The 14,171-nt window shown below is 41.4% G+C and overlaps 1 protein-coding gene across 1 annotated transcript; it reads left to right on the forward strand.

Annotated features, from left to right (window-relative positions):
- The first annotated feature begins 1,171 nt into the window (after positions 1 to 1,171).
- On the forward strand, positions 1,172 to 10,029 carry LOC100698995 (uncharacterized). Its single transcript, XM_025904172.1, has 5 exons — positions 1,172 to 1,292; positions 1,508 to 2,303; positions 8,881 to 9,086; positions 9,376 to 9,496; positions 9,660 to 10,029. Exons 2-5 carry the CDS (start codon positions 1,794 to 1,796, stop codon positions 9,888 to 9,890), a joined length of 1,068 nt encoding a protein of 355 aa, XP_025759957.1. The 5' UTR covers positions 1,172 to 1,292; positions 1,508 to 1,793; the 3' UTR covers positions 9,891 to 10,029.
- The last annotated feature ends 4,142 nt before the right edge of the window (positions 10,030 to 14,171 follow it).

Here is a 14,171-nt window from a genome sequence, read left to right on the forward strand (position 1 = left end):
ATTTTTAAGCAAGTATTTCTAACTTCTATTGGAATATTCAGTTTCCTACCATCTGCTCTTGAAGGATAATTGCCAGGTAACCCGCCCTCCGCACACACATGCACACAAACAAAACACACAGTATAATTCACACCCTCATTACAGTGAATAAATATTTATGCCATTTTACACCATCAAACTTATATAGCAAAGGATGAGAAACCTTTTGTTCTTTAAAGAACCATTTGTAATAGCTGAAGAACCATCCACAAAATAAAATGCTCGTACTCATGCTCGTCAGCCAGCGCATATTGGGAATGGCATAGGCACCGATCGGTTTTCTATCGCCCATTTGCTGGGAGTAAGTGCGCCCTCCGTTTGCGAGGTGCGCCTGCTGCTTGCGGCACAGGCAGGAGAGGGCGGGGCGGCGGGGGAGTCTCTGGCTGGCTGGAGCAGCGTCGAATAACCAACTCGCAAAATAAATCAAAATAAAAACAAACCAACAAACACGAAAACAACAGACATTATGATACAGACTTATAATCTGCACCGATGTTTTTTTCAAAATTCTATACGCAAAAAGTGAGCGCGAGAGCCCTCGGCGCGCCTGCTGCTGAAGTCAAAGTAAACTTTATTGACATCTCCGCTACAGAGAGACGAAATGACGAGGCTCCAGTTACAGCAGTGCAAGTAAACAAACAATAAATATAAGAAGAGTAAGAAAATAAATATACACTTTAGGACCAGGAGTAAAATGTATATTTTATATTTTGTTGATTTAAAGTCTCACACACAACCTGTTTTTAAAGTTAAAGAAGAGGAGGAGTGTAGCGACTTCCACAGTCGCTAGGGCCGGGGATTGAGCCTATTTGGCTGACGCGCTGTCAACTTTATGCAATAATGCGAGAGGTGGAATTGTTTGCTTGTTTATTAAAGTGCTTGAAAGGTTTACAGAGCAATGTGATCGGCTCACGATTCAAACTCTTAAAACTTCACAGGCTCTAATGCAACAAGGGGAAACTCGTTGTGCCCCGCTCAACAAAAACTACGGCTGCCAGCCCTCCTCTCTGTCAAAATCAAACCAGTGAAAGACAGACTGACAACATCACTAGCACCCACGTGACTCCCGTTACACATCACCATAGCAACCAAACAAAGGCAGAGGGAATGTTCGCCCACTTTGTAAAGTGAGCTGCAGTGAGTGCGTGGACTCTGGTTGGTGCTGTTCTACGTCACAGACATGAACCTGCTGCAGCCGGAGCCATCACACTGAAGAGCAGTGAACTGTAAAACAAACCTGTGGCATTGATCAGGTGTGTGTGTGTGTTAGCACGGGGAGTAGGTGGGACTTCCTGGAATAGAAAAGCTTCAGCAGACGCTACAGAGGAACCAGGAAATTAACTCTGAACATTTAATCTGTAACAATGAATGTTTTTGGTCGATGTTTTTAACACTGACACTGTTTCTGAAAAGGGCTGACCGCAGTGACAGGAGGGATTACATAACAGTTTCATGTTTTGTTTTTCAGTTTCTTTTCTCCTGAATAGAAACGGAAACATTTCTGTTTAACTTACGCCCCCTTCAGCAGGAGCCAACATGTCTCAAATGTCCGCAGAGTACCTGGGAATGAGTCACTACCTGATATATCCTCCTAAATATGGGTGGAGCATGAACACACGCAGGAATCTTCCATGTTGGCTTGATGAGTTGACAGAAGTCTTACTGAGCACAGTGTAGCAGGGCTCACTGGAAGATCGGCTGGTTTGTTTTGTATCACAGATTTTTCATTAGCACCATCATCCTGCACGGTGGACATGGAGGCTCAGAGAAAGAGCAATGGATCGAATGCAATTTTTATTCACAAACATCATTTATGTTTGCATGATTTGAAAATGCACAATCAGCATTTGAGGAACATCTATCTTCTAAAAACAAACATCCCTGAATACCCTCAACCCGAGTTTCATGTGTTCAGTCTGAAACATGACACACAGCAAGGAGGGTTACTGAGGATCTGGAAGGACGAAGGCTTTAAGGATCCTCACGGAGGCCTGAAGGATCCAGACAGCCTGTCCCTGGTGTGGTGGAGTCTGGCTGTGGGCCCACAGGAGATCCAGTCAGCTGAGACCAGGCTCCTGGACAGGTTCTACCCAAACCGGATGGAGAAGCCAAATTACCTGGGCATATTCAACCCACACCTGAGCAAGCAGCAGAGCTTCCTGTGGAGGTTTGCCACCTCTCCAGCCTTCAGTGAGACCTCCAGGTTTGGATCGTACCGCTTCACCTTCCCCCTGCACGAAGTGGTGACCGCCTACAGCCAGCAGGTACTGGGAGGGGCGAGGGTTCTTACAGTATTGTGTAGCTCACTGATTGATTCTGCATGTTAGGAAAGCGTAATTTAATAAGTACTTTTATTTTTTAAAAACTGGTGTATCATCATCATGTATTATCCATCAGCTCAGACTGAAAGAGACACAATGGTCTGAATTAAGACCTCACACTCCTCAAGTCTTTAAGGTCTAACAGCCTCAGAGACTTGAAGACCTTGAAAGTCATGTGACCAGGAGTAATCTGCCAACCAGCTCCAGTGTGGACCGACTTTATTTCTTGTTGTCAGTAGCAACCAATGCCTATGATTGTGCCAGAGCACATTTAAAATCAACACCACGGGCATTTCAGATTTCACACAGGTGGTTGGTTGTTACACTCTGGAAATAGCACGAGGGTGAGTGTTATTAAACCTCTGGGATTGACAGACTCTGCACCTCAAATCACACGACTGATTTAAGCTGACCTAGCAACAAGCTGCAGACACGCTGAGTCTTTGTTTCAGCTATAAGTTCAGACTTTTATATTTTAATGACAGGCCAGTAAATCCAGAGTTATGATTAAACTGCATAGTGCATAGTATACAGAAATATCTGTGTCAAATACGACCTGGAAGTCCCGAGGTCAAACTGGGTCCCAAACTAGGCGAGTGGCTCCAGCAGATCCCAGGAAAAACATCGGAGATCTCTGTCCAGAAGAGAGCAGTCCTAGGAACAGCTAAGATACTGTGCAGGACCCTTAAGGTCCCAGGCCTCTGGTAGACCCGAGCTTGGAGGATTGACTGCCTGCAGGGGTGAGAGGGAATTTATATGGAGTGTATAGTTGGTGTGTTTTCCTGTGTATTTAGTTTGCTGTGTAGTCATTGTTTTGTGTGTCAGTAAGGTCACTAATGAATGTCACAAAGTCAGACTGCAGTGTAAACACCGTCTCCAGGAGGAGTGATACACCTCCTCCTGCAGGTTTATCCCTGTGGTGCCCCCCCCCACACACACACACACACACACATATGAAGAGAGAGAGAGTATGCATAGTATGGAAACGGCTACTAAACAGACATAATTTGTCACACAATGAGAACAGGACAAATCAACAACTGACACTGACTAATTAATATTATTGTATATATTGTTTGGAGTTTAGTCTGTTACTGTTACTATTTTTACCATTTCTTCTTGGAGGAACTGTAACCCACATAATTTCCTTAGGGATTAAGAAAGTATTCTGACTCTTAATGTTTTAGGATACATGACCTGCCATTATCCAATGATAAGATAAAGGTAAGCAGATGTGTCATTGGATAATGGCAGGTCATGTATCTTTTGCTCGTTTCTCCTTCTAGGAGCCATAATTAAATGTATTGAATTTTAATGATCACTGGGTTTTCTTTTGTTTGGTTGCTATGGTGATGTGTAACGGGAGTCACGTGGGTGCTAGCGGTGACATTAAGAAGGCGTTGTCAGTCTGTCTTTCACTGGTTTGATTTTGACAGAGAGGAGGGCTGGCAGCCGTAATTTTTGTTGACCGCATCCAACGAGTTTCCCCTTGTTGCATTAGAGCCTGTGATGTTTAAAGACTTTGAATCGCGAGCCGATCACATTGCTCTGTAAATTTTTCAAGCACTTTAATAAACAAGGAAGCAATTCCACCTCTCGCATTATTGTGCAAAGTTGACAGCACGTCAGGCAAATAGGCAGGCTCCATCCCCGGCCTCTAGCGACTGTGGAAGTCGCGACACTCCTCTTTTCTGTTTTTTTAAACTTTAAAAACGGGTTGTGTGTGAGACTTTAAATCAACAAAATATAAAATATACATTTTAAATTGTTATTGATCCCTTTACCCCGAGTCCTAAAGTGTATATTCATGTTTTTACTCTTAAATATTTGTTTGTTTACTTGCACTGCTGTAACTGGAGCCTCGTCGTCTCGTCTCTCTATATACTGGACTGTTTGTAGCGGAGTTGACAATAAAGTTTACTTTGACTTCAGCAGCGAGCAGGCGCACCGAGGGCTCTCGCTCACTTTTCGCTTATAGAATTTCGAAAAAACATGCAAATTATAAGTCTGTATCATAATGTCTGGTGTTTTCTGTGACGGATAATGGGAAAATACGGACTCAGTCGCGGGCTCTGGATGCGAAGCAAACAGTACGTTTATTTACAGTGCCCAAAAACAATCTCAAAACACAAAGCGAAGTGCAAAGTCCAATAGTGATCTCCTCCAACTCCCAGTGGTGCACAGGTGAGTTTCCACAGTGATTATCCGAGTGTGTTTTTCTCCTCTGAGAGCTTAATCCCGCGGGCTCCTTCTCTCCAACCTCCTGCTCCGTATTTCCTCCTCCTGAAAACGAGCGAAAACAACCGGTGAGAAGGCTAGCCGGCTAAAGCTAAGTAGTAAGTAACAACACTTTTTACTACCGAGCTTCAAGTACAATCCAGCGTCGACTGCCGTCTGGACACACAGTTAAATACCTCAGCCCACGACGAAGGATGATTAGTGACAGCTGAGTGGCAAATTAGGTGCAGGTGTGTCAGCCGCTGGGTGGAGACAGCAAGGGTAGGGAGGAGGAGAGAGCGAGAGAGAAACACACACAGCCAGGTCGCCCCTGGAAGGACCGTCCGATCATGACAGTTTTCGTGTTTGTTGGTTTGTTTTTATTTTATTTTGCGAGTTTGTTATTCGATGCTGCTCCAGCCAGCCAGAGAATCAAATTAAATTTGGCCCTCAGCCTAATTACATTTGCCCCGAGAAGCCATACAAAATTACTATTAGAGCTGGCCTACTGGTATTATACAGCTAATATGTATATTGTTTAGTATTAAGCATATTCAGTTTTTCAGAAAAACATGTTTGAGTCCATAAGAAGAGATTCATTCTGGAGGAAGATTTCAATAAATATTAAAGTTAGCCCGCAACCTTGTTCCAGTTTAGAATTTTGGCCCACTGTGTATTTGAGTTTGACACCCCTGGTGTACATTGTAACATACCCATAATAGACCCATATTTTGTACTCTCATACCTATACCAGACCCATTTCTGTAATATATTTTTATATCTATATTATTGCTAATATATATTTTGTAATATATCTATTACTGAAGCACTTTTTGGATGGATGCAAACTGAATTTTGTTGCCTCATGATTGTGACATGGGCAATGACAATAAAGTTGAATTCTATTCCTCCATCTTATGGTAGACAAACATTTTTATTTTTACTCGCAAAAATAATTTTGGGGGCATCTTATTGTGACACCTGATTGTTATCTCATTTTAATTTTAGTAGTATTTTTAAATGGTTGTACAAAAAAAGAAAAAAAAGAAAAACAAAAATGAAAATGAAAACAGCAGTTGCATTGGCTGGATTTTTAGGTAAATAATTGTATATAACTTTATTGTTTACAAAACTTGTGCACAAGTTTCCGAAATGTAAATTTATATTTGCATTTCAAGTTATGAAAATAATTTACTAAACATATCTTTGGCTTTCATGCTGGAAAGGAAAAAAAAAGTTCAAAGGTGAAATACAAATGTAAAATAAAAAGTATTCAAAAATGATATTGTGGTTCCCAGAGGGTGAACCCAACAAATCATGAACAATTAGGTTAACATTTTTGTTGACAAATTTATTGATAACGGTGCAGATTTCTGACATTTTTTTCAAATTTATGCAACAATATTTCTAACAAAAACTGTGTAAAACTTCTGTTAGACTTGTTTTAGGAACCTGCCTCATGCTGTGTAGCTTTCTAGATTGTACACGTATTGTGCTGTATATTTATTTCTTATACAGGCTATACACTACAGAAAATAATTAACCCTCTGGGTTTGTTCAAAATCTCTACCCTTAATATTTTTATGTTTTTTGCCATTTCTTCTGCATAAAGCTTTTAACTAACTTCAGTTTTTTTCATAAATATAAAATAGTTATTACTTTTTAAATTTTTAACCATTTAAACATCAGTTTGTTTGTCCACTGCAATAGCTGGAAGATAACCTCAAATCTTGCAATTTTATTTATTTGCATTGCTACTGGAATTTCTTGTATTATTAATAGTAGAGTCTGGGGAAAGTAATTGATTCACATCAACATTGATTATAATTCATTGTTATTTTTGTGCAGGGAGAGCAAAAACATAAAAACTCCCTCTTGGCTTGTTTGTGGCCAAAAATGGCCACCCAATAGGCATCAGTGCTATTCATGAAAATCCAAATTTCATTCAAATTCAGAATTTTAACCCTTTAAAAACCAGTTAGATCACATAATCCTAGGAACTCATAAATGGAAAAAAAATCATAAAACCCCATTTTTTTTCAAATAATACATGCCGTCTGATTTATTTTCTAACCATGATGGAGGTTAGATGCGTAGCAATAATTAAAAGTGTCAATGAGTTTTATGCATCTTTATTTGTTTTTCTGCAGTGACAGAAAAACAAAAAAACTCCTTCTCAGCTTGTTCGTGGCCAAAAATGGCCACCCCCTGTTTATGTTTACAAAATGCTATAAAATTAATATATATTAAAACGTTTTTCTACTTTCATTGGCTTGATTTTTTAAATTAGCACCGCTCATAGTCATGAAAACCAAAATATAATTCAAATTCAGATATACCCTTTGAATACCAGTCAGATTATATATTATTACTACGCTTTTGGGGGAAAATAGCAATAAAGTTCACATTCTTTATCATATGAATGATGAAACCTAATATTATTTTTTTCATCATTGCAGGTCAGTAACAGTAACAGTAACAATGATTTATTTTTACTTTATCTTAGACATGAACCATTTAATGACCAAATAACCACTGAAATTATCAAAATTTATATTCCAGTGTGCTTCAGTGTGCATCCTCATTAGCAGCAAGATGTGCTAACCACATTAGAGTGGTTATGGTAGGCACACTTTCTACACCTGGTTCAATCCTGGAGGTGCACCTTTTGCTTCTCATTTCGTTGGTGGGGTGTGGGTCACACTCTGGTTCAAACTACTGTATCTTGAGATCAATGGCAGAAGTGGCTGAGAATCAGGGACACGAGTCTTGCAGTTGTTGAGGTCACCAGCATGTGTCCCAGCTCTCCCAGGATTACTCTTCATTTGTAGGTTGTAGAGGAGTCCCCCACTTCAGTGAAGTTGTGTCCGGCGGGACAAAGGCATCGTATCCCAAGACAACTGGATGTCTTGGGATGGCTGGCTAGCCCTAGCTGGCTAGCCCTGACCCCCATCGTGAGCAAATGCTTTGAGAAGCTGGTCAGGGACTTTGTTTGCGTTGCACTACCCGACTCACAGGACCCTCTACAATTTGCATACCGCCACAACAGGTCCACTGATGATGCCATAGCCCTGACACTACATACTGCCCTGTCACACCTGGAGAAGAGAGACACGTATGTGAGAATGCTGTTTGTAGATTACAGCTCAGCATTCAACACTATCGTTCCCTCAAAGCTGGACAGGAAACTGCAGGATCTAGGACTGAGCAGCTCCCTCTGCAGCTGGATCCTTAACTTCCTGTCTGACAGACGCCAAGTGGTCAGACTGGGCAGCATCACCTCATCCCCCATCACACTGAACACTGGTGCTCCACAGGGGTGTGTACTGAGCCCTCTCCTATACTCACTCTACACCTACGACTGCACGGCCACTAACAACTCCAACATCATTGTGAAGTTTGCTCCGCGCATCCTCAGGACCTTCTATCGCTGTGCCATTGAGAGCATCCTCACTGGATATATCACCACCTGGTATGGCAACAGCACCGCTTACAACCGCAAAGCTCTCGGATAATTGGAGGTGAGCTTCCCTCCCTCCAGGACATCTACACACACACGTAGAAAAACATGTTTAGTATACGCATCCAGTAATGCATACACTCTTATATTGTACATATATTTATTACTTTCAGATTTTGCCATTCTTATATTTTGCTTGTTTTATGTTGTTGTATTTTTGCACACCTCTGTTGCTTGTGAAGCTCGCACACAAGAATTTCACTCGCATGTACTGTACCAGTGAACCTGCACAGGTGATGTGACAATAAAAGTGATTTGATTTGACCACAAGCCAAAATACATTGATGTCTTCATTTTACTAGTTAACTTTAAAGGGATGGTTGGCTCAGTAGAGCTCTAACTGTTTGTCAGCCTGGCTACAGTGCTGAAGAGAAACCTGGGGTTGTTCTTATTTTCTTCAATCAGTGATGAATAGTAAGATGTTCTGGCTTTGCGGAGGGCTTTCTTATAAAGCAGCAAACTATTTCTCCAGGTTAAATGATGATCCTCTAAAGCAGGGGTCCCCAATCTCAGTCCACGAGGGCCGGTGTCCCTGCAGGTTTTAGATGTGTCATTGATCCATTACAGCTGATTTAAATGGATAAATTACCTTCTTATTTGAAGTTCTCCAGAGGCCTGGTAATGAGCTAATCATGTGATTCAGGTGTGTTGACCCAGGGTGAGATCTAAAACCTGCAGGGACACCTGCCCTCGTGGACTGAGATTGAGGACCCCTGCTCTAAAGGTTAGTGACCTTTGTATCAGGTGTGTCTCTCACACTGAAATTCCTTTTGTTGTCTTTAGTTTTGCTCTGGAGCGCCTCCCATCTTGAGGGTGTTCAAGACCTCTCTCTACAATCAGGAAGTGCAGTACTCTGTGCTGGTCCACAGCCCGGCCTCTGAGCTCTTCTCAGAGTATCCTTTGCTTCCGTATGATGACCCGAACGCCATCTTCACTTACAGAGACGGACACTTCATCTGGAGGTCACAGGCCATGTGCGAGAAACACAGGTATGTGTTTAAGGTATCCACTGAAATAAATGTGATCAGTCCCTTTGACTGTAATTTTGAATTTGATTTTGTAATATTCTAAAAAACCACAAACAAAGTAAAGATGATGGACACAACGAGTTTAATGAAGTGTCTGATATTCATGTTGTCATTGGTCTGCTCCCTCTTGTGGAGACGACCTGAGCATCAGATTTAATGCTGCACTGGAAGCTCTGTCAGGGAAGCAGTCTGAAGTTATCTGTAAGGTAATTGGTTGAAATGCTGTTTGTGTCTCTGACCTTCCTCTAAGCTTTGAGTTGATCCAAAATCCCAACCAAAACCAGATGTACCCTCGGAGTCTATGTTCTTATGAACATCAGTTTTATGTTTGGGATAATGTCGCCGTCGCCCTGCACGTGGATCATGGACAGGTACCTGCACTGCCCTTCCTACTCAGTCTTTAGAGACACCTAAAGCATTTCAGAAGAAGAAGGTAGTTTAGTTGATTTCAGCTGTTGCCTATAAATTCGATTAAAAAATGAAACAAAGCGTTGAACTTTCTCATCTTGTTTCTCTGCTCAATTTGTTTTTCAGATGCTGAAGTTTGACTGTAATCGACTGAGAGCAAACCTTACATACTGTAAACAACCTGTAGATCCATCAGCCAATTTTCGAACAGTCTTCCCATTTGGTGGGAAACCTCAGAATGTTTCACCTGGAATCCACTATGACAGTTTTGAAAATGCTAACTCTCTGGTTGAACGTTTGTGGCCTGACGCAGGCTTCCCCCTGTTGAAGGAGCCTTCACTCAACCTCATTTTCTAAGGTAACAAATCAGTAGGGGTTGGTTTTGATTATCGATTTATCGATTAAAATTGATTCTGGCTTGGATAATATGAAATCGATTCAGGATTTTACTGAATCGATTTCATGATTTTTTTAATATAAATTTATTTTGCCCAAAACGCCAGAATCTCAGATGAAACCACCCTTTTTGCGCTGATTCTAAAGCTGTTGGTTTTATCTCTCTCCAAATAATATTGACTGAACCAGCAGCAAAAGAAGATCCAAACTACGCTTCACATAAACTTCATCATGAATTCACTCTGAATTTTACTGTTTTGCTTCCACCAGGATAAAATCACACTTCATGCACAGCTCTCTCTCTCTCTCTCTCTCAGTATACTTCAAGAACAGTTTCCCTTGCTTGCTTGTTACACATAAGTCTGCCGTTGTTTACAGCGCTGATGGCCACTGTTTTTTTTCCTTTTTCATACTTCTGACATGAAAGTCTCATTTCTGCCGTTCAGTACTGAACAAATTTAAGCTTTTTAAAATTATGCAAAGCTGCAAAAAGCTTAGCTGTGTCTCTAATCAAACCTTTCTAACTTTGCTCTGCTTCACGTCAGCAGCATCAGGTCATGTTCATGTGTTCATTAATGGTTTTCTTTCATTTTTGTTCTACTGTACAATATTTTTAAGGTTATATGCTATAAAATCCCAGGCAAGGAAAATCTGCTTCAAGTTTTTCTGTGTTTTATCCTCAGTTACTTTGACACAAAGCCATCTGCAGTGATGCTTACAACTCTGATCAAGTCTCATAATTGTCAGCTTTCTTTTTATAGACATGAAAATATGGATATGTACTTATACGTGATCAGAATCATAATATTTCTGGCTGTTTGAGGCAAAATTTCTCCGATTCAAATCGAATCATGGATTGAATTGATGGATTCAGTGACGATACCCAGCCCTACTATGAAGTGTTCAGCAGTCTGATGGCCTGATGGAAAAATCTATCTCTCAGTCTGCTTGTTCAGGACTGAATGCTGCAGAACCTCCTGCCTGATGCACGTTGTTTGAACAGCTTATGGCTGGGGTGACTGGTGTTGGGTCTAAACTCAGACCCCGCTGTATCCAGGACTTATTCCTGCGAAAGAAAAACAGCGTTCGATCGATTACTTGCGCAAGGAGGCCTCATCTGTGTTCACACACACACTATGTGCGTGCGTGTGTGTGTGTGCGACCTCGTGCTGGGCAGGAAGCTTACATCAAAAAGACCTTCACAAGGATGTTGCCCGTAATAAAAGACTACAGCCCCCCCACCCAGAACCTCGAGAATCTTGGGAGGGGGACAGTGAAATTCCTTTTGTAGAGATGGTAAGCATAAAAATGACAAACATTTCACAATTCACTCTAACATTCCCTCTTGTTTTGTGATTTTTATGCTCCAAATTATTCCTGTGTAGTATATTCTTAGCCATGCGTGCTTTCCTTGATTAGATAAAGGTTACTCTGACTCACTGCTCCACCTTGTGGCTGAAATTGCTATTACATAGAAGTGCAGCTAAGTACAAGGTCCAACTTCAATTTCTTTTTTTTAATTTGTTCGTCTTTTGATAATTAAACTCTAATTACTTATGTCTGTAGTTGTAGATGGTTGGTGGTTATTAAACACAAGAAGTACTGCACTGACTTGAACATCCTGTCAGTCTTTTAAATATAAGATTACATTTTGCTCCTCTATAAGTTGTGATATAAAGTTGCAGAAATCTCTGTTATATTCAAGGATTACTAACAAATACTACTATTTCCCCCGTGAACAAAAAGATTAAATGTCACTGGGATAAAACTTTAGAGTACTAAGATTCCTCACATCATGTTCACCAGGGAGGACAAAGGATAACTGTTTGCTGAGATGAGCACTATATGCAGTCCGCCTTTGTTTTTGCATCTTTGTTCACTTTGAAATAGTTCCACACGGCTCACTTGTCTCGCCTTCTCCCAGCTCCGAGCTGCAGCCGGAGCCTGGGGGCGGGCACTCGGCACCTGTGATTAACCCCTTACATGCCGCTCAAACATAGACAGGTCTCAGACTTTTAACGAGTACGAGTACTTTAGAAAATGTGGTATCGAGGCCGATACCAGATACCGGTATCGATATCGGTGCATCCAAGGTGGTGACGTCAACAAAAAACACATTTCCTGTTTGTATACATTTTTTACAAATAAGATATTATGGGAGAAGGAGGGAGGAGTGTGCATAACACAGGATGAATGGACTCAAATATGGAAAGAACAATGGAAATGCACTCCCTCACAAAGATGGAGGGAATTTGGATGGAAAATTTTGATTAGGTTCTTTATCACCTCTTACCAAAAGATTTATTATGATGGGAATCCCCCGTATGCTGGAGAAAATATGGACACAGGTGACTACACCTCTGATATTTGCAGGCAGAATTTTAAAGCTTGGGTGAAATGGGGTCTATGTAGTTCTTAAGCATGCATGCAAATGTTCATTAGTCAGCTGTGAGCGAGTCTTTCCCATTCATCTTTAAATGCCAGATTTTCACTTCAGAAAGCACACAGCCCCACTCCACTGTTGGCCAACGCCCTCAACGACTTTTACTGCCGGTTTGATGAGACATCAAGCAGCTTTCACAACTCAATAGAGAATTCCCCAACAATAGAGACACTTTGGTCACTTATGGTTTTTTGTTTCTTATAGAGCGCTTTTCTACTCTCCCGGAGTACTCAGTGCGCTCTATACAACACGCCACACTCACCCAGTCACACCCATTCTCACAAGCAATACCTCTATACTGAGTGCTTTCTAACTCCACTCACACACATTCATGCTCCGATGGATGCATCGGAGAGCAACTTGGGGTTAGTATCTTGCCCAAGGATACTTGGCATGCAGACTGGAGGAGCCTGGGATCGAACCTCCAACCTTGCGATCAGTAGGTGACCTGCTCTACCTCCTGAGCTACAGCCACCCCATCCCCCCACCTTCCCCACTCCCCCCACAACAGATGCTATGAAAGACTTCACCCACAGGAGCAACCTCCTCACTTCAAACCTATGAGGATTTCACACAACCTTCTCCCACTACAACCCTTCATATTGATGAAGCAGATGTGAGGAAGCACTTTAACCCTTTAGAAATACTAAAGAACCAATTCAATTCAATTCAATTGTATCTATATAGCGCCAAATCACAAGAAAAGTAGCCTCAAGGCGCTTTATATTGTACAGTAGATACAGAGAAAAACCCAACAATCATATGACCCCCTATGAGCAAGCACTTGGCGACAGTGAGAAGGAAAAACTCCCTTTTAACAGGAAGAAACCTCCGGCAGAACCAGGCTCAGGGAGGGGCGGGGCCATCTGCTGCGACTGGTTGGGATGAGCGAAGGAAGACAGGATAAAGACATGCAGTGGAAGAGAGACAGAGATTAATAACAGATATGATTCGATGCAGAGAGGTCTATTAACACATAGTGAGTGAGAAAGGTGACTGGAAAGGAAAAACTCCTCGTGTGTCATAGTGGTCTGATCAGACAATATATTTACCCTTCTGTGCCATTTCATGTTTAGGTCAGTTATGTTTGTTTAGGTCAGTTATATTTCTTTGTGCAGTCATTTGGTTTGTTAAGTTTGCAGTTCTTTGCCTGAGTTCAGTTTTGTTTCTTTGACATTTTTTATGAGCTTAACATTAATTACTTTTGTAAATATAATATTTGGGTTAAATGAATGAAAACTCTGTTTTTCTAATAATTCTTGTGACTCCTTCTGCTTTTTCAACTTGGTTCATCACACAGCCCTAAATATTTGTTTAATGTCCTGGTCAAATATTACTCCAAGGTGTTACTGGAGGCCAAGGTAATGCCATCCAGAGCAAGTATCTGGTTAGATACCATATTTCTAGGTATTTTAGGGCCAAGTATAATCAGCAGCATACAGTTAGTTGTCACCCAGGTCTTTATATCAAGCTCTGCTGTGTTCAAGCTATTAATTGGCGCAGGAGAGCCAAAACACACATCAAACATTAAAGTTCAGTTATGCCAGCTTTAACCTTGGGATGCCTCAGCTTCTCTTTTATATCCCCCACACTCAACTCTCTGCATCAGGAAGCTCCTGCCACTGGTCACCCTGGGAGTTTCGTCCTTCTACACCCTAACAGTTAGCAGATAACGTAGTGAAGCATCGCCAAGCAGTTTTCACAAGGTCATGCTGATACAAAATTTGACTCTGACTTTAAACACTGGTCACTTCAGGTGTTGCTCTGATATACAGGAAATGACATCACGGCTCAAACTC

The sequence above is a fragment of the Oreochromis niloticus genome, unplaced genomic scaffold (genome assembly GCF_001858045.2).
Source record: "Oreochromis niloticus isolate F11D_XX unplaced genomic scaffold, O_niloticus_UMD_NMBU tig00000235_pilon, whole genome shotgun sequence".
NCBI lineage: Eukaryota > Metazoa > Chordata > Actinopteri > Cichliformes > Cichlidae > Oreochromis > Oreochromis niloticus.

Coding starts and splice junctions, on each gene's coding strand:
- LOC100698995 (XM_025904172.1), top strand. CDS start 1,794: ATGGAGGCTCAGAGAAAGAGCAATGGATCGAATGCAATTTTTATTCAC. Junction 9,087..9,375: donor GCCATGTGCGAGAAACACAG/GTATGTGTTTAA, acceptor CCTTCCTCTAAG/CTTTGAGTTGATCCAAAATC. Junction 9,497..9,659: donor TGCACGTGGATCATGGACAG/GTACCTGCACTG, acceptor TTTGTTTTTCAG/ATGCTGAAGTTTGACTGTAA.